Source organism: Molossus molossus, unplaced genomic scaffold, assembly GCF_014108415.1.
Source record: "Molossus molossus isolate mMolMol1 unplaced genomic scaffold, mMolMol1.p scaffold_m16_p_12, whole genome shotgun sequence".
NCBI classification, from domain to species: Eukaryota; Metazoa; Chordata; class Mammalia; order Chiroptera; family Molossidae; genus Molossus; species Molossus molossus.
Window position 1 is genome coordinate 20,930,044 of NW_023425347.1, and position 20,554 is coordinate 20,950,597.

Sequence of the window (20,554 nt, forward strand, 5' to 3'; positions counted from 1 at the left end):
TGATTTGTTAAAATACACATGCACACACACACACGTGTTTATATATGCCTAGGAAACAATGGGATGTGAAATGAAAAAACTGTGGTAACTCTGGAGTGAATAGACCAGGGAGTGTGGGAATTTTTTTGTACACATTTTGAAGTTTTTTAGATGAGCTTAGAGTTAAGAATGTGACATAGCAGCCAAAAAAAAGTCCTAATATGCATCACAGGAAACACAGAATCTTGAATAAGGGAGATAATTACCAATATTGAGAAAGAAAATTTATTGGCTTCATACTGCTTACGAGGAACAGAACTCCACCTGTCACCTTCTCAGTGTGAAACTCCTTTGTTCAATGTTCCTAAAGTCCCAAGCAAAGGGTAAGGCATACAGTGTTTTAAGCTTTTGTTCAAACTTTCCCCTTAACTTGTTAAAGTGTGTCTTTAAAAATGAAATGAATATAGGAGCATAAGACCACAGTAAGAAAATCCAGCCACAAGTCTCAACTCTTAAAAAAAATTCATTTTATTGATTCGTTACCATACAAAATTTATTCAAATTACACCCATCTGAAGTGGTAAGATCACAGCTAGAGAACAGGTTACCCTGTAACAAATCTATTTACAAAATCCATCATAAAAGCTTTTTTTTTTTTTTACATTATCTTACACATTTTCTTTTTTAAACTAGCATACAACACAAAGCTAAACTGATTAGTAGTTTGCCTTCTCCCAGTTTTGGGAGAAATATTTCCCTTTGACAAAATCATGTACCCCATAGGAAAAGAAGTTCCCACAATGTGACATTTGCCACCTGACTCGCTCTACAAGGCATCTCCTTCAAATCCCTCCTCTCATACACACGAGTTGTCATGCACACGCCTTTTCCTGAAAGCTAAAGCTTTAAATACTGCAATTTTATTTACAGATCTACACTTACAACAAAAATGAAAACAAGAACCACAACAACAAAAATGAAAAATCAAATATAACACTCTTAAAAAATTACAAACCAGCTAGAAAATACTCTGGCAGTGTTTACAAATTAATTGCTGTCTTTGTACAAAATTGCTAGGTAATGAAAATGTGAGTAGACTACACATCAACTTAAATAAAACAATTGCTATGCACAAGTCTGTACATATAAACACACACCTTAACACTGTTTGACAGCTCATGTGTTGCCCTTTATACAGTTTATTTTCTAAGGCTCACGCAGTCATAATTCGCACACTTGTAACTTTTAGCCATTTCATGTGTGAGCTTTAATAGCAGCAACTCAATGGTACCAGGAAACCGGCGTACTTTGACTTAAAGTAACACAAACACTGAAGAACTAACCCACTTTGTGTGCCGGGCACTATGTCAAAAAGCAAATAACTAAAGCAAACAGAATACAGTATGGTCATTCCGTTAACGTACACTAATGAAGCCCATTGACTGGAGAAATCTTACGCACGAAGGAACTTTAAAGAAATTAGTATTCCTTTCATTTAAAAATAATAAATACGGCATTACATTACGAAAGGTTTAACGAGAAATTCAACAGAAACACACAACCACCTAGCCAGGTGAGCTCAGTCTTTAGACTTTGGGGGAAAGAAATCAGCTTCGTGCAGCTGGCAAAGAGAATGACACAAAGCTGGAAGCTGAGGCCGCTAACCAGATGAGATAAATATGGGAAATGGGGAAAAGCTTGGCATAAACGGTTTCCCACACAGGAAAAAACCCCACAGTGCATTTCCAGTAGGCCCTTGACACAAAGCTCTTCCTCCCCCCTCCCCCACCCCGATGCTTCATCTCGGACCACATATTTGTACCAAGTCCAGTGTGTGTGAGGGGAGGAGGCTGGGGATGGAGGCAGAAGAAAAAGGAGGGTAATCTGCACCGTTGTTTTTCTTCCCAAACACACACCCACGCATACCTACACAAATCGTTTAAAGTGCTGGTGTCTGGTTTTGACCCCACCACCACTTTGCATATTGTGGAAATCTACCTAGAGTAAACTGGCTGGGGTGTTCGTGGTTTTTTGTTTTGGATTTTTCCCAAGGGGCATTTTCCATTCCATCACACAGGTGACTGGAGTGCCTACCGCGCCTCCCACGGGCCAGGCACACAGCATTGCAACCTCTCTGTTCGTGCTGAGGTTTGTTTTTTCTAAGACTCCCTCATTCCCGCGGTCTTAGCATCCAAGGAATGGCTGTGAGGTTCTACGTCACATTCCCGGTGGGAATGGCCACCTCCCCTGGCCAGTGAGAAAGCCACTCTTGGACATAACCAGTAGGAGTTGGAGCTGACACGAAGCCTCCCACGCGGGACACCATTCCTGAAGAGGAGAGCGGGAAAACACCCTGGCATTCTCGCGCTTTGTTTTCTGCACCCGCACTTCCCTTGGTTCAACGTACTCCTTCATGGAGGAAGGGGGACGGGGTGCTGCAGCCCCCCACCAAGTGGGAGCTCCCTGTTCTTACCAGCTCGAGTGGATGCCACCGACAGAATGCCACTCACACACTGGGATGTCTTTCTCCCTGGAGGCCTCTCCACCTGAGCCCATCCTGAGAAGTGGTCTCCCTGAGTGCAGTGTAAGAGAGCCCTTTCCCGGTCACCGCCCGGGAGCCCAAGGAGGAGGGTTCCACACCTGCTGTTCCCTGGGACTGCTATGTCATCTGACCTGGTTCTCCTTTCAAACGGGCCGCCAATGTCAGTGGGATCCAGGACCTACTCGTTCCAAGCTCCCCCTCTGGGAAAGGAAGCCAGATGGGGCGATGCTTCTTGCAGAGGATGCTAAACCTTAGATCACACATGTTTAGATGCTCTGATCAGAGAGGTTCTCTAACTCTGCTTAAATCATTTGAGCAAAAACCGCTTCAAAGTAAACAATTAAATTGAAATGGTGATGGGCGCCACAGGAATGCTTAAATGGCAGCTGAAAAAAATTAAAAAAGTCTGAAACAATCCACAAGGAACTCCTAAGTAGGCATTTGCTACAAATCAACTTTAAACTCACAAACACTTTGGGGGCAGGGGAGTGGGAGTGGTTTATGGAGACAGGAAAATCCACAACAGCTTAGAGTGGCAGAACTCGACTGTTCTTCTGTATCTGCAACAAGTATTCGAAAACAGGTTCTTCATCCAAAAGGCTGCGGAGGTTCTCTCGACCTCCTCGTGGGGCACACGGTCCATAGCTTACTCTGAATTACGACAATAATTTAAATATTCCTAAGAAGAGCTGAAGACATCCATTTCATACTTCTGCATGACTTCATGTTTACAGTTCCTGCAGTTCCAGTCCATATTAGCAGACCCCAAAGACATGCATTCTGCAGAGAAGGCACGGCTTGAAATGCGATTGAGGAAGATTGCTGTATTCCAGCGGGCCAGGTGGCCAGACCCCGTTCTACAGCCCGTCCGCCAGGCACAGCAAGCCAATCCGGGAGGGGTGTAGGGAGGGAAGGAGGAAACGTATGGGTGAGAGACACCTGATTGCACATTTTCTCACTTGCTGACATCCAGGAGATTTTGGAGCCTGGGGCAAAGCAGGGGTTTCCCAAGGGAGCCTGCAACTGTGCGTTTAGACAATTTATATATATATAAAAAAATTCATTAAAATGTCAGCTTTGTTCTGAAGTTTGTAGTTTACTTCATGATACTATCTTGGAGGAAGAAGGTAGGAAGGGACAACACTGCATGACAGGTGTTCTGGTTCCATAATAAAAAAATATTGGTTTATAAGGGGAGTTCACAAAGCATAATCAACTACACATGAAGTCGTCCACCAGCGGGAGCTTTTCCAAATCATAAGCATCAAAGAGATCGCTGATGCCTTCTTCCTCCCCGAGGCTTAGGAGATAGTCTTCTTGGAGCAGGGGAGGCAGTAAGTTCACAAATGGTCCTTCTAGGCTGGAAGGAATTTGGTCCTCAGTCTGCTGTAAAAGGTTGGCTGGGGAGGCCAAAGGAGAAAGGTTTGCCATAGAAATCGAGCAATCACTATGTCCTGAGTTGGTTGAAGCCAAGTCTGAAAGGAAAAAATTGGTGGAAACAAAAATAAGTTAGGAGAAAATAAAAACGATTGTTGTTGTTGTTATTGTTGTTAGAATATACAGGCTGCGGTTATAAAAGTATTCACCTTCTGCTAATGACAACTAGATAATATTATGTATGATACAGATCACCTCTCGGCAGCCTCTCTTGGTTCTGGTTCACTCACTCATCTTTTAAAGCACCTACCGCGAGCAAACAAGAATACAATTTGCCCCAAAGATTAGAGGCCAACAAGTTAAAAAACTTCTCTCTGACATTAACTAGTCATTATTTAAGGAAAAGCAAAATGTAGGGTACATTCTATTAAGTTGGCTCCCTAGTAGAAACTCACTGATTTTAACTTAGTTTTTTTTGAACAACCAGCTTATTTATTGATTTGAGAGAGAGGAAGGAAGAGAAACAGAGAGAGAGAGAGAAAGAAAGAAATTGATTTGTTGTTATTTATTCATTCACTGGTTGACTCTTGTATGTGCCACGATGGGGGAGCGAATCCACAACCTTGGTGTATTGGGACCATGCTCTAACCAACTGAGCCACCTGGGCCAGGGCGGACAACCAGCTTATTAAAGATACCTCTAAAAATACACAAATAAAAATGGTCTTTTGTTTTACTATTTGATATACTGTACAGTAGTCCCACCTTAGCTGTGGTTTTACTCTCCACAGTTTCAGAATTACCCATAGTCAACTGTAGTAAAAAAATATTAAACGGAAAACTTCAGAAATAAACGATTCCCAAGTTTTAAATTGCCACAGTTCTGAGTAGGGTGAGGAAATCCCGTGCTGTCCGGCCCCATCCTGCCAGGGACCTGAGTCATCCCTCTGTCCAGCATCTCCACACCGGAGACGCTCCCCGCATGTCAGTCACCACGGACCACCTCGGTTACGAGGGACCGAACGCCCAGAGCCCAACGCCATCTCACAGTGCCTGCGTCGCTCTTCTCTCCCCACTGTACCCTGTAAGCACTGTACCATTTCACATGTCACAGGAAGGCTGAGTACAGGTCAAGATATTCTGAGACACCACATTCACATACTTTTAGTATATTGTTATAATTGTTCTATTTTATTATTAGTTATTGTGTCAATCTCTTACTGTGCCTAATTTATTAATTAAACTTTACGGTAGGTACATATGTACAGAGGAAAACAGTATGTACAGTTGGCCCTTGAACAACATGGGTCCACTTATACTCAGATTTTTTTCAATAAATACTTGTAGTATCTTCGATCTGCAGCTGGCAGCCCACGGAGGCCCTGAAACTAATCCTCTGCAGGTACCGAGGGACAACTTAAGTTTTGGGGGAGTCAAAAGTTATATGTGGATTTGGGGGGGTACCCCAAACCCTGTCGTTATTCACGGGTCGGCTGTATAGGGTTCGGAACTATCCCCGGCCTCAGACATCCACCGTACTCTTTGTTCAGTATTAAAGCAGACCTGTGCACTTAAATCACTGCCATTCTTGCTGCTATATTGGAAGATAGGGGGAAAATGACTAAATACATAACCCCAGCCTGAAACGAAAAATAAAAACAACAACACAAAGAGCTTCCTTTGCTTTAGGGACAGTAGAGGGTGAAATCAAATTTATTTTGCTGGGGGTTTCCTCCCTTATCCTCTCCCCATCACATTGGGGACGACAAACGTCCTTGATAGAAGGCTTTTCTCTCCAAACATGTTTTATTTCTCTAACGATCTCTGTAGCATCATGCAAAGGTGCGGCCACGTGTGGCTGGTGATTCACCCAGCTTCGCTCCCCAGTTCAGCTGCTTTTCCAAACACTATAAGGAAGTGGTTTCTGCCAATCGCACAAGCCTGAGGGACTCCCTTTGTGGGTGGAGGATTCATTCGCCCAAGGACCATGATTTTATTCTGTAAACTAGTCAGAATGCCTTTAAAAAAGGTTACCTTCATAACAATAACAACAGAAAATGTTGTCTTGCCTAGACTTGTGGTTCAGACACAGGATCCTTGTAGTCACCTTCATTTTTAACATAGTTTCCAAACGACAAAAACAGAACTTTTACCTTTGGAAGTGGGTTTAGGGATATTCCCATTGTGGTCTTGGTTGGTTGTTTTCATTGGACTGTGTGTTTCAGTTTCTTCTGGACACAAGTAAACCTCAATGGGCCCTTGGGTACTTGCCAAGTGTATCTGTAGGCTCTATGAACAGAGAAGAGTGGGAAAAGTTAAAAATTAAAGTTCTTTTAGAAATGAAAGCTATAGTAATTTTCATCTAAAAATGTACAGTAAGGGTCATTTTCATAGTTCATTTTGCTTTTTCACAGGTAGTCTAATGACTGTTATCATCTAGAGGAAGGGGCAGCAAACTATATAGCCCAAAGGCCAAATCCAGTCTACCAACTGATTTTGTGAATAAAGTTTTATTGACACAGAGTCAGCCAATTGCCATTATTTATGCATTGCCTCTGGCTATTTTTTTTTTCCCCTCCCATGCTATAATGGCAGAGTTGTGCAGTGAGTAGTCAGTCCCAAGAGGGACTGTATGATTCACAAAGCCAAAAATATTTACTCCTTTAAAGAAAAATTTTGCTGACCCTTGCTCTGGAAGAAGTGAATTATGCTCTCTAAATATATTTTCTTTAAAAAAAACAACCCCAAAAAACAAACTTTTTAAAGTTCCTTTTAGTGTTCCAAATACACTATTTCCATGTTATTATTCCTTTATGGTAGGGCTTTTTTATGTTGAACTTTAATAACCACTGGAACTGAGTTTAATAAGAGAATTCAGCACACTAATATTTAAAAGTCCTCTTCATCTAGGTCATAGAGCTATTATTATCACTGAAGGTGAGAACTCTACCCTAGATGGGAGCTTGAAAATTCATTCTCTTTTTAGTTTCTATGCATATTCTTTTTTACTACTTTTCTTTACCTTAGAGTTATAGTCTGGGCCTATTATTATCAAACTATATCTAAAACCAATCACAAAACTGTCCCCCTACTTTCTTACAATATTCTAGCCTATCAGAGAACCCAGTCCCATTTCATCTCTTAAAAGTAAACATGATATAAATGATAAATTCTTAAATGTACAAAGATAAGCTAGAGAGATCCTTTAAAACATTAATATCTCTATTCATAGTGGGAACCATATCTAGAGTAATCAACATAAAACCCCTCAAAAGTTCAAATCGATCAGAACCAACAAATTATGGAAAAAAAAAAGAGAAAGTACAAGAGGGATGGGTCCTCATACATCACTTTGAACTGAGTGCCCTGCTGTATTAAAATTAGACCTTTGGACACTCAATACATATTCAACTGTTGAAACGTTTTTTAAAGTTAAGAGTTAAGTAGACTAGATGGGGAAAGAACTTTCCAGATTTTAGGAGGATATGAACTTGAACCATCAATCAACGATTCTTTAACTTCAGGCATTTCACAAAGCTCTCTGCAGATGAAGAAAGACGTCTCCTTACCTCTAATGGGTCAGGCACTTCAAGTCTTGTTTCTGGAGGGGCTTTCACAACTATAACAGTTTGGTCTTTAAGGCCACTAATTTTTCGAATATCTTGATATGTAACATAAGCTAACGTAACAAGTGTTAAGGAAATCTTCCAACTAATTGCCTGAGATGTAACCATTATAAGGATAACAAAATAGGTGCATGAAAAATTTCTGAAGGACTTTATGATTTATAAGATCGTATCTGGCTTGCCTTCTATATCTTTGAATATATAGGAACTCACACAAATCTTGTTTTCTGGGTGATACTCTAAACAAAATAAATGTGAAGTTGTTTCCTGCCCATTTAAAAAAAGCCCATGACTATTTGAAATATTAAAATAAACACAGAGCCCGGCCGGTGTGGTCCAGTGGTTGAGCGTCAACCCATACACCAAGAGGCCACTGGTTCGATTCCCAGTCAGGGCACATGCCCAGGTTGTGGGCCAGATCCCCAGTGGGGGGCATGCAAGAGGCGGCCAATTGATGTTCTCTCATCGATGTTTTTATTTCTCTCTCTCCCTTCCTCTCTCTCTAATATCAATAAAGAAAAAACATTAAAAAAAAACCCCCACAACAACACAGAAACAGAATAGTTAAAATAAATTATCTAAAGAAAACCCAAACCCAATTTGATCTGGGATTTTCAAACCAGGTTCCCCTGAAGCGCAAGTGTTCCATGAGCTCCAATGATTGCGCCGTCCCTCCAATGGAATGACGGCGGATCCCAATTCACAGAAAAAATTAAGCTCTATTAAATGTAATTTTTTTTTGGAAATTCCAATAACTTCTACTTTCTACCTGACTATTGGCAAGTGTCAGCAGCCACCTAAATGAATGAATGAATGAATGAATGAATGAATTAGTAGCAGATATTAGTGGAAAAAAATACTGCCGAGGCAGGCAACGTGTTTTCTTAAGTGTACCTGGGCTGGTTGTGATTATATGTTAAGAGTGTCCATCTTTCTCTGTTAGAAAAATTATCCTTGGAATGGTATTATTAAGTCTATCACTATTTCAAGTGTTCACAAGAAAGCAGCTTCCAGATGGTCTGCAACCTGAATGAATGTGAGAAACACTGATTTAGGAAAAGAGTAAAGTGGTATTTCAGTACTCTGGGTAGTTACTTCTGAGCACCTAACAGCTCTTTTCAGTGCCCTGGAAGCCAAACCTACGAGGATACTGTGAAACAATACGATACATATTATACGATACAGGTATCCATGCACGCTTGCCTAGAGAGAGAAGCTTTTACTTGGCACTAAGAGAGAATAGGTCGAATGGCTTTCCTATATAAGGGACATAAAGTAATATAATGTACAATGTCTCCAGCCATCATTTTTAAATATTAACCCACCAAAAAATTCCTGTGGTAAAAGAGCAAAATTACAACTCAATGAAGGCATTTCTACAAGTAATATAATGCAGCTAATAGAGTCTGTGTTCTAACATGTTTAACACAGAAACAGGACTTAGAGGGCCTAGAGGAAGTAATATCCCTTAGAACAGTGGCTTTTTATTAGAAATTGAAGGATGCTATGAACCCACTCATCAGGAAAAAAAGCACATCCATCCAAACCTGCAAATACATTTAGGGGCATTTATCAAGGCTACCTTCTTGAAGTCTCAGTAATTGAGACAACAGACAGTTCAGTGCTGGGCTTAACTAGACAGCTCAAGGAGGATTCCGGACTTGAGGTCACCATTTATTTCATCAAAAAAGCCAACTGATACCTTTATAAGAGTCTTGACATGCCCTGGCTGTGTGGCTCAGTTGATTGGAGTGTGGTCCTGTACACCAAAAGGTTGTGGGTTCAATCCCCAGTTGGGGCATGTACAGGAGGCAACCGGTCGATTCTTCTCTCTCTCTCTCTCTCTCTCTCTCTCTCTCTCTGAAATCAAAAGAAATGCATCCTTGGGTGAGGATTAAAAAGGAAAAAAAAAGAAAAAAAATCTTTTGACAGTTCTGAATTTTTACTGAGAACACTGAGGAAACTAATAACCAGGTACTTACACCACAGCCCACTGTCAAAAAGCTACGTGACAAGATCTCATTAAAATAAAAACTCATCTGCAATTACTCAACATGCTGCAGGAAAGAAAATTTCAACACATTTGTGAGCAAGCTGTACCAAATTCGGAACTGAGTGGCAACTTGAAATAAATTGTGCAAACATATTCTCTAATCTTATAAACTTAAAAGTGCTTCCACTGTGGCTCCCTCCTGAATTTGCTTCTTGGGTTAGCAGCCCCCTGCAACGCAGCTTTCATTTTCTGCAACAAAGGCCCCCCGAGAAAGCTAATGTACGTGACAATGCCATTAACTACAAGCTGCCAATCAAGTGTAACTGCCACATCTCCTCCTCGCTGGGCCTCCCAACTAAACAATGAATGAAATAGCCTGACCGGAGCTATTCTTGTTTCTTCCCTTGTAAGCCCACTCTGGCCACCATTGGGGGTTCATATCAGCACACCTCTTTCTCCATCGCACTAATCACCAGCTGACAAGGTTAATCTTTTGGTCCATAGGAAATGAACAATCGCAGTTTCAAAAAACGGCCTGAATTGGAAAATAAATGTCCCCACACCCTCCCAGGGAAAGCCTGTTGGAGAGGAGACACTAGAAGAAATTGGGCAGGACGCATTTTATTTTCTGTCTCACAAAGGTAAATGTGGAATTATCTAAGTTTGGAGCTAAATTAGAGATGGGGTCATTTAAAAGATTGCCTTTGTCTTCTACTAATAACTAAGAACATTGCAACATCTTCTTGCAGTGACGTAATCTCCCTAATCTTTTGCCTGAAGTGAGATGATGAACAGTAAGCTGTCCTGAGATGGTCAACAGATTGTTAGCCTGTTGAGAAGAAGAAATGGCTTTTTATTATTTCCAAGAACTACTGTTTGTAGATGAATGGATAGATTGAGATTTGTCAGGCCTTGCGGTGTTTCTGAAATATGTTTTTGGTGTTGTGAAACAGCATAATGCTCTTTAAAAGTTATAGAGTAATTTTTTATACTCTCTCACTTGCTTCAATTATAGCTCCATCAGGGAGAGTCAACAAATTCCAATTGCGCCAATAGCTGATGAAAAGAAAATAGTGTGAGAACCCCAACAGTGACAGCTAACACCCACCCTGAATCTGGGAAGCCAAAGACGAATCTGCTGAATGTTGTCATTAATATTAATACTGGCACTATATCTTATAATAGTGTTGCCTTACGCTATGAGTGTGTCCATATGCGCCGACCACATATGAATAAAATGATTTAAAAAATGGTGCCCTGGACTTGGCTGGTGTGGCTCAGTTGGTTGAACATGGTCCAATGCACCAAAAAGTCACTGGTTCAATTACCAGTCAGGGCACAAGCCCGGGGTTGTGGGTTCGAACCCCTGTAGGGGGCGTGCAGGAGGCAGCCAATTGATGTTTCTCACATCAATGTTTGTCTCTCCCTCTTTCTTTCTTTCACTCTAAAATCAATAAAAACATATTTAAAAAATAAAATAAGAACCGGTTCCCTCCTTGCTATAAAATACACAATAGATTATTACCTTTCCATAACACTGACTTTTAATACAAAGATAAATGGGTACACACACACACACGCACACATGAAAACCAGTGTAACATTCTACTGGTACATAAGTCAGATGGTCGGTTCTGGAAACAGTCTAGAAGGCACTAACCCCCAATGACCAGGTGGCACAAAGGATATCTTTGATTCTCTGAATCCTCGGTTAACAGTTTGAGGTCCAGGGTGCAGCTTTGGATCAGTTCATCTAATTTCTTCTCTTCCTGACTGAGCTCGGTCACTTCCTTTGACAGGCCTTGACACTGGGCCAGCATGCCCCCATCCTCAGACAGACTGCAGCCCCTAGAAACCCAAACACAGACTCTTCATGGCTACTCGAGAAGCTGGAGGGAGGAGGGAGAGGAACAATCAAGGGCGGGCAGGGAGACATGATCTTTTGGGTAAATGTCCCCTCTTGATGTAGGAGGTCACACTGCTTATTTGCCAGGTGTTAAAATTAGAACACTTACACATTTTTTTTTTTTTAATACAAACAGTCCTTCACTTTGGACACCATAGGAATTAAGTGAAAAACAAAACAAAACATTGCTATTTTCAGGTTTCTTTCCTACAGAGGAGGCCGGTCTCTGCAGAGGGCTCAAATTCAAAGGGCAGAGAGGGGGCGCCTTTTTGCCGCATGCCTCCCAGGGGGAAAAAAAGCCGAGAGAAAAACACAGAAAGATACAAAAATTTGAAAGAAAAGATTAAAAATTCAACAAAACATCTTCCAACAAGCACAAAAGGCCTAGGTAATTTCTGAGCATCTTATACCAACAACTAGAAAGGAAAAGGAGGTAAGGACACAGACAGATGGGCTGTACGCAAGAACAGACCAACACCCCACAGGTTTCTCTGAACCACAGGCAGACAGGGATTACCGCATCGCCACAAAATCCCCAAAGAGTACAAAAAGTTACCTGTTCATCTTATCAGGTTTGAAGTAGCAATTTTCAAACCCCATAACAGATTTATTCCTTCCAATATGCTTTAATAGCTCCTCCTAAAGTACTGGCTGTTCAGGTGCTCTGTTCATAATTCACAAATTTAATCACCCATGTGGGTGTATAGGTGATAAGCATTATCATCTCCGCTTTCTAGAAGGAAGCGAGGCACTTAACTCTTGCCTTAACTGGAACGATGGATAAAGGTATCTGGTGACTGTGTGTTGACACAGATGTGTTAACACACAGCCATAGTTAATTTCCAAATTCCTATTAGAGTTAAGACGCGTGCAAGCGTCTCTGAGATGACACAGATGGACCTCATGGTAACACATGAACAGCACTTTACACCTGCGGGACCCTCGTGAATCCCGGGATCCCCGTGCTTGAAGCTAATTGAATATAAACCCTTTTATCTGATAGTATCTAAATAAGTCTCTTCCTAAAGAGACTTTGAACTTGTGGCTAAGGAGGGGTTGAGGAAGGGAGAAAGAAAGTGAAAGAAGAGGAGGAGGGCAAAGAAATGAAGTGTGGGCAAGAACGTGAACGCTGGACCGAGACAAAGCTCGGCATGTGCACGGACCCCGCCAGGGGCCGGGCTGGGGGTGCACGCATACTCACATCCATTGCACGTTGTTTTTAGACTTCTTCTTGATGAGGTGGATGCCTTCCAGCACATTGGTGATATCATAAATCCTTCTCTTTTGCACTTTGAGCACCTCTGCTGCCTTGTTCAAATCCAAGACCCCATCAGGTGACTGGCTCAGTAGCTGAATGAACTTCTTGGTGAGCAGACCAAGGGATGTATCATACCGTGTTTTTTCTGAGGGAGATTTTGGAGCTTAAAGAAAAACAAAAACCGAGCGGGTGGGGGACAGGGGGAAAGGTAAAGAAATGAAGGGTTCTTCGCGGTGGAGCAAGCCCTTCCCCACTGCAGCCCAAGCATGAGTGTCGGAAGCAAAGCTGTTGTTTCTGTGAAGTTGCAGAGAAGGCTGTGAAACGGCTTTATTAGGAAAGGAAGGGACAGTAAAAATTCCTGTTTGATTAGAGCATTTGACTTGGAATTTCTCAGTAGTTTCTACTTTGGCTCACTCTATTCCCTGTGGCTAGTGAAGTATCTCACACGTAGTACATGTCCAAAAACGTCTGTTGAATGAATGAAAAAGAGCTGTGGCCCCATGGGATCAGCACGCGTGGCCCTAACCCGATGGGGCCAGATCTCTCCGGCATTTCGAGACGGGGCGCAGATAGACCCACTTCAACTGGCCTCTCAGGCTCCAGTGTCTCTGAGAGTGTATAACTTGTTCACCCATATCTGAAATAATGCTTCCTTCGGAGGAAGACTATCTGGAATCTGGAAGAGTCTTTCCATCAAGTCTCCCATCCCTCTTGAATGAAATTTCTTATTCAATATTGTATCTCCTCTCTTACAGTTACAGGTCAAGGGTTTAATTTAGCAGTACACACAATCTGTGGTTGCCTGATTCATAAACTACAGGGAAGGAGAGAACAAAGTCCAATTTAGCCTTTACATCAAGTGCCAGAGACATAAAGGTCTAGTTAGCCAACTCCAACCTCCTTTTCTCTCTCCCGGAGGAAACAAGGATCGGATCAATCAATGGAAAGGGGAAGGAGCTGCAATTCCCTGGTCTCAATCACTTCTTAAGCTGACCTCAAGATCCTGACTGAAAGGGACATGAGTGACTCTGGCACAGCTTGTCTACACCCGGTTAGCCTCAGTCTCTGAAGTAATGTCCGCGAAAGAAAGTTAAAATTAAATTAGATTACAGAACATAGAGAGCTTGTATTCTGAGTTGAAAAATGAAACTGCACACATTTCAAGAGGCCTCCCCTTAAGTCGAGCATGCAGGCACTGGAGTGACTCCGTGAACCTTTGGCTGGGTGTCTGCGGACACTGTATTTATTTTTTGGACAGGCACAGAAAGAAACGAGAAAGAACCGAACATGCCAAAAGTATTCACACCGCGGCACCCTTCCAGCCATGAGCTCTGACAGTTGGGAGCCCACACCACAGAGTCGGAGAGGAGAGAATCCTTACTTTTGGGACTGTCTGGACTTCGCAGCGCAGCTCTCCCTTTGCCCTTAGGGGTTTTTAAACCATCTGAGAGGTACTGATGACCGCTTTCTCCTAGCTCCAGCCTTCGCTTGGCCTGGAATAAGAAAGTACAATCATTTGTCCCAGTCACACGGACCATCACAAGAAACAAGGCTGTTGGGATGTGGCCCCAGCCCCTCGCGGCAGGCCCGTGCCTGCTCTCACACCTCTGCCCCACTTGCTGGGGGTCTCGCCATTCCTCACGGCCAGGCTCTGAGCTGTCCCACAAACTCCTTCTTCATTGGCAGTGATCACCCATATACGCTCAAATAGTCAAATCCAGTCATCCTGGAGGGTTAGGTCCAGGAGTCACTTTGTACCTTCATTGATCGATTCAACCCAGGCGCCAGGCATGGGGCTGGGCACTGAGGAACGGAGCAGGCCGCGGAACGGAGGTTAACTCTCCCCACCACGAACCTTTGCTGCCCCTCTCCACCGCTGCCCTGGGTTGGACGTCCTTCCTCGTGCTTGCCCAAACACTCCGTGTTTATTTGTATCATCACACTTACTGGGTAGAAGAGCGATCTTACTAATCTGCTTCCCATCTCTCTCTCTATACCTAGTGCTTGGCACAGAGCCTGGGTTTCTATAGGTATTCAATCTCCGTCTCTCTCTCTAAGTGACTGGATGGTAACACGAGCGTCGCCGGCTACAAGTGGTCATTCATCAGAGCAAATACTAACAACATTCAATCTGGGGGCTTCGACCAGTATTACTCCTGCAGTTTTGTCACCAAATCTAGCAAACGAGGAGTCCTCATGAAAGTTTTAATTTATTTTCATTTCACTTTAAAAATATCCCCTTTGTGTCTTCTATGCACGGGCACTAGGCTTAGGGAGCAGAGGTAAGGAAGATACATGAGTTCTTTCCTACCTAGGGCCCAGAGTCCGCGAGCGAAGACAGAGTGAAAGGCAGAACCGTTGAGTACTGAGGCGTGGGTGTGGCGGCGCCCGCACAGAAGAGGCACGGATGAGACCCTCCACACGGGAGGTGCGCTTAGCTTACGTTAGGGCAGGCCCCTCTAATGAGGAAATGCACAATTTCAAAGTAACTTTCCATGACAGAAACGGAAGTAATAACACCTGATGACAAACATCCAGCGTCTCTGTGGAGAGTCAGCTGTTTGTATTGTCATCTTAGGCTATGAATTTAAAATACATAGTGGTGTCCTGGCCGGTGTGGCTCAGCTGGTTGAGTGCTGACCCACACACCAAAAAAGGTCACTGGTTTGATTCCCTGTCAGGGCACATGCCCAGGTTGTGGGCTTGATCCCCAGTACAGGGCATGCAGGAGGTGGCTGATCTCTCTCTCTCTCTCTCTCTCTCTCTCTCCACCTTTCCCTCTCCAAAAAAAAAAAAAAAAAAAAATCAACAAAAACCTATTTCAAAAAAAGAAAAACAACTTTGAAAATAGAATACACACTAGATTTAAAAGATAGTACAAAAAGGGTAAAATATCAATAATTTTCATATTAATGACGTTAAAACAGTATTTTGGTTTTATAAAATAAGATAGTATTAAAGTTATTATTTCACCTCCTTCCTTCTATTTTTTTTTTTTTACCACATAGCTTACACTACTGGCACAGATCATCTTTCTATTGGCTAAACATGACTCTAGGGGCCTAGGAATGAGCATTTGCACATTTGTTTTCTCTACTTCATTTTCTGCTCCCAAATATTCTGTCCAATCCTGTGTGAGCCTGCTGTTTTGGTTGGCCGGGCACAACTCCCTCTTCATCAGGCAAATGCTCACCGATTGTTCTTTGAGGAGTACCCCTCCTCTCAGGCCATGTGCACAGAGGGGACCCAGGCCTGGCGCGTCCCCATGGTTCCTGCTCCCTTTCCTCTCCCTTCACCCACAGTGACTGGTCAGTGTGGCACACGACCAAAGCTGGGTGAACAAAGGCCAACTCTAGGCGTTTTTCTGGAACTATTGGCAAGAAGGGGTTGGACCTTCCCAGTCAAGTTGATAAGCTGAAAGCCAGAGGCCATCTGGGAGTGGAGCCTCTACTAGGGAAAGCAGAGTGGACAGACGGAGGGAAAGGGGTCGGAGGCCATCGTTCCAAACTCTGGATCAGGTCATACACTGGGGGCAACAACTGGTCTTCCCCAGACTTTTCCGTTACATTAGCCAATAAAATCTCCTTTTTGCTTAAAGCGCTTTGAGTCAAGAACCTGAAAGTGTGGTGTTGCAAGCGACGGCCTGTGCGATTAGCGGCGTGTGGTGCAACGGCGGGGCTGGCAAGCCTGTTCGAGGCGCAGAAGTTATTACTGCCAGAGACAGGCTTCCTTTGAGGCTGGCTCACCGAAACGTGGAGGAACAAAGAGCTCGCCATGGAGGCCTGTTTTCTCTGTGGAAGGTGATCCAAGATAGAGAGCTGTAGTCTCTGCCCATGCTCAAGTCCACAGAAGGCAGGCAAATGGGAAGCGTGGGACCTGGAACTCTTGTCTCCTAAGGCTGTACTGTACTCTCCTTGAAGCCTCACAATAGGGAACTAACCACTGGCCGGCAGCCTGGGTTATAGTAGTTTTGAACCCCCATCCAAGGCTATTGTTTCAAACTGCTTTGAGGCAAAGGCCTATGGAAGCAGTCAACTGTAGGCTAGGGAAATTTCCAGAAATCTGTTGTGGAGACACTGATCTGGAACTTTAAGGACTAGGACTAGTGACGATGTGTGACTGGTCCCCAAGCACCAAACCTCCGAGTTCACCAGATCTAAATACTGGGTGAGAAAATCGACTAAAATTTAAAGGCACTTGTATCCCCAGCGAATCTCTACTTCTAGAAAGCAAAGGTCTACAGTGTCTCAGCCTGCAAGACCGTCAACCACTGAAGCCTACAAATCTACACCCAACAAGAGGGGCTTGGAGAGGGCAGAAATCAGGGGGCCCTATCACACCACAAGCCAAGCACGTCTCCAGGCACCGGGTTCCTGCTGAGGAGGGCGTGGCTGCTACGGGGGAAACCCCGTGTCACTTTCCTTTTCCAAAGGGGAGTTTCCGCTGGTTCCCTATTACCTCCTCCCACTGCTGGGCGAGTGGGGCTGAACTGGACGGGAGAGAACTCGCGGTACTTGCAGGTCCCAGATCTGAGGATGGACGTAACAACTGGACTCTCTTTTGGGGAAAGGCTGATTATTTGGACATATGCTGGAACGGTATTACTTGATTTAGCAAATTCAAGCACACGTTTGGTAAGACAAACAAAAACAAACCAAAAGTGCAACGGGAGGATTTAAACAGGGCAGGCAGTCTGCCTACACGCCACTGCCCTGCACCAGGGCAGATGAAAATTTCTCTTGGTCATCTCAATTTTTGGCTGCTCCTGGTGCGAACATCTTGCTGAACTGGGAGTTATTCTGAACAGATTTTCATATTATATGGCCCCTACTAGTCAAGGGGGGCATGAGAGATGCTGGGTAGATCACCACATGGCACCTTCCTGGAACCTCAGCTCTCACTAAGATCACATTCCTTTGTAATGAACAGTTACACCATTAAGCTTTTCTGAAAATAACAGGTTAATGGTCAGGCAGCCAAGCAGTGGGCTGTGAGAACATGTACAGTTCCCACCTGCTGGGCATTTTGTTGCACTTATTTATTTATTTAATTAAAAAATTTTTTCTTTATTGATTTTAGAAAGAGAGGAAGGGAGAGGGAGAGAGAGATATAAATATCTATGAGAACATTGATTGGCCACCTCCTGCATGCCCCCCACTGAGGATTTAGCCCACAACCTGGGCATGTGCCCTGACTGGGAATCAAACCGGCGACCTCTTGGTGCATGGGTCGATGCTCAACCACTGAGCCACAACAGCTGGGCTGCTCTTATTTTTTTTTCTGTTGAGGAAGGAACTTAGTTCAGGTGGTTTCTATGTCTCCAAGCCTGAAGACAAAAGATCTGATATTGCTCATCTTCAACTGACCCTTCCCATCAGTGCTTTCCAGTCTCGTAACTAAAGTGACAGGCTTAGGGATGGGCCCCATGAACAAAGCCAGCATCAGTCAATCCTGGGATTTTTGTTGCAAAGTACTGGGTTCTTTTCACCAGGAATTAGTAGGCAGCATGGTGCAAGCCTGGAGCTATCTGGGAACTGTGCCAACATAGAAGAAAGTAGAGTTAAGAGCTTGGGGAGAGGCCGAGTCCCAATACCTTCCAGGGAGGTGCTAGATACAGCCATGCCAACAAGCAGTCCTATCCTAGACTTTCGTCTGTGTGAGCCAACAAATCCCTTTTTTGGTTAGAAGACAACTGAGTTAGATTACTACCAGTGGCAACCAAGAGTCCTGATAGATATGCCCTTTAGTATTAATTATAACCCAATGAACATTTGAGTGCCTACAATATATCATGCACCCCATGAACTGCTTTCCAAAATATTATGTTATCTCGTTTCACACAACCTCACAAGGTAGTTATTATTATCTCCTATTTTACAGGAGAAAGTTAAGATTTATAGAGTGCTTAAATAATTTTTCTAAGAATCCACAGCCAATAAGTATGCTTACACCAAAGTCTAAGCTTATAACTACTTTAAAAAATGATTGTAAAAAATTTCCATGTAAAAATATATTGAGTTTATTATGTTGATATCATCGTATTTTATGATTACACTTAGTTTTATTTTCATAATTAAAAAAAAATTCCTTTAAATAAATGCACATGGTACTTCACCCAGCACAAATGGGTATACATGGAAAGCATATTTTCCTCCTAATCGTGAGCCCTAATTTCATTCCTTAAAGGCAAGCACTATTAAGTTACTTTGATATCTTTTTAGATAGTCTATGCATATACACATAACATACCTTTAAAAAAAGTATTTTACACAAATGGTAGGAAACCACATACTATTCTTATAACACCTCTCAGGGTTGATTCCTATTAGTATACTTAGAATGACCTTATTTTTCATAGCTGCATAATATTGTATTACGATATCATGATTTGTTTACTTAATGAGAAACCTACTAATGGACGTTCAACACACCTTTACTATATTCATTTTCCCAATAAATACTTATGACAGCATAGTGGGGTAGGTACTCTCCCATCTTGCATTGAGGCAGATACATTAAAGATTACCTATAGCTTCAGTTAATAAGTCACAGATACCAAGACTTGAACTGAGGTCTGTTACAATAATTTGTTAGTGAGCACTCCCCTGGTCTGATTGAGATGTCCTCTTCTGCTGTCATAGCAACTTCTGGGCTGCCAATCATAACACATAAGGTCTTTAGCAGCTTAGTTTCCCCAGAGCCTTGCATATGGCATGCACTCAGGCACATTTACTTATTTATTTTGAATGAACCAAGAAATAAATTCTCAAAGTTTCTTGGCAAGTAAATCACAAGTTCCAACATTACCAATGCGTAAGGGGAATTTAAAAAAAAAGTATATGTGTGCATGTATATATAGGTATGTACATGTATTTATATATCCTGCAGATTAAGCTCCATATATAGGGTGGGGTAAAAGTAAGGTTTACAACTGTGAATATGTGAAACACATTATTTTTGTATTATTGTTTATTAGTTATTATATTAGTTTCCATACAAACAACTGTAAACCTATTTTTGTCCCACCTTGTATTTGGACAGGTTCTCAAGAAATCTAAGGGGAGGAGTTAAAGTTGCAGAAAGATATGTATAATATGATCTCAGAGGGGTAAAAAATTATAAAACTATAGACTTCACTATAAAATTTTCCAAGTACCCAGAGGAAAAGGCCTGGAAAGAGCCACATCAATTGTTAGTAGAGGTAATCTCTAAGAACTAAAACACAGGATATTGATTTTATATTTATTGTTCTGTAGCATTTGATTATATTTTTAACAATGATGTGTCTATATATATGTTACATTTATACCTTTCATCCTAGCAATTCCACTTATTGAAGTATATTCTGAGAACATTTATGTTGTTTCTAGGATTTGTCTATTAAAACTAGCACAGCCAGTTTTTAATTTTTATTTTATTAAAAACAATTTTTTTTCTTTATTGATGTTAGAGAGAAAGGGAGAGGGAGAGAATCACCGATGAGAAAGAACATGGACTGGCTGCCTCCTGCATGTCTCCCATTGGGGATTTGGCCCACAACCTGGGCATGTGCCCTGACTGGGAATCGAACTGGTGACCTCCTGGTACATGGGTCGACACTCAGCCACTGAGCCACATCGGCCGGGCACTACCAGTTTCTTTAAATATTTACATTTTCCCACATATGTCCAACAATCTCAGAAGAATAATTTAGTAAGTTATTGTATATTTATATAATGGAATGTTACTCAATTAATACTGATGTCTAGTTATATACAAGTTTTTAAAAAGCAGGTATGAGTAGTAAAATTGTATTATTATTATCATCATCATTATTATTATTATTTTTTAATCCTCACCCAAGGATATTTTTCTTTTTACCTTCAGACAGAGTG

At 42.3% G+C, this 20,554-nt stretch overlaps 1 protein-coding gene across 2 annotated transcripts in view; it reads right to left on the reverse strand.

Moving 5' to 3' along the window:
• Positions 1–486: 486 nt before the first annotated feature.
• The window catches only part of E2F3 (E2F transcription factor 3), a 77,890-nt gene continuing 57,822 nt past the window's right edge, over positions 487–20,554 (reverse strand). For both annotated transcript variants that reach the window (XM_036256206.1, XM_036256207.1), the window contains exons 2-7: positions 14,062–14,173; positions 12,624–12,843; positions 11,206–11,364; positions 7,467–7,581; positions 6,051–6,186; positions 487–3,996 (exon numbers count right to left, since the gene is read on the reverse strand). In XM_036256206.1, the coding sequence (XP_036112099.1) occupies positions 3,734–3,996; positions 6,051–6,186; positions 7,467–7,581; positions 11,206–11,364; positions 12,624–12,843; positions 14,062–14,173 (1,005 nt within the window). In that variant the 3' untranslated portion in view covers positions 487–3,733. The remainder of the gene's footprint in view (positions 3,997–6,050; positions 6,187–7,466; positions 7,582–11,205; positions 11,365–12,623; positions 12,844–14,061; positions 14,174–20,554) is intronic.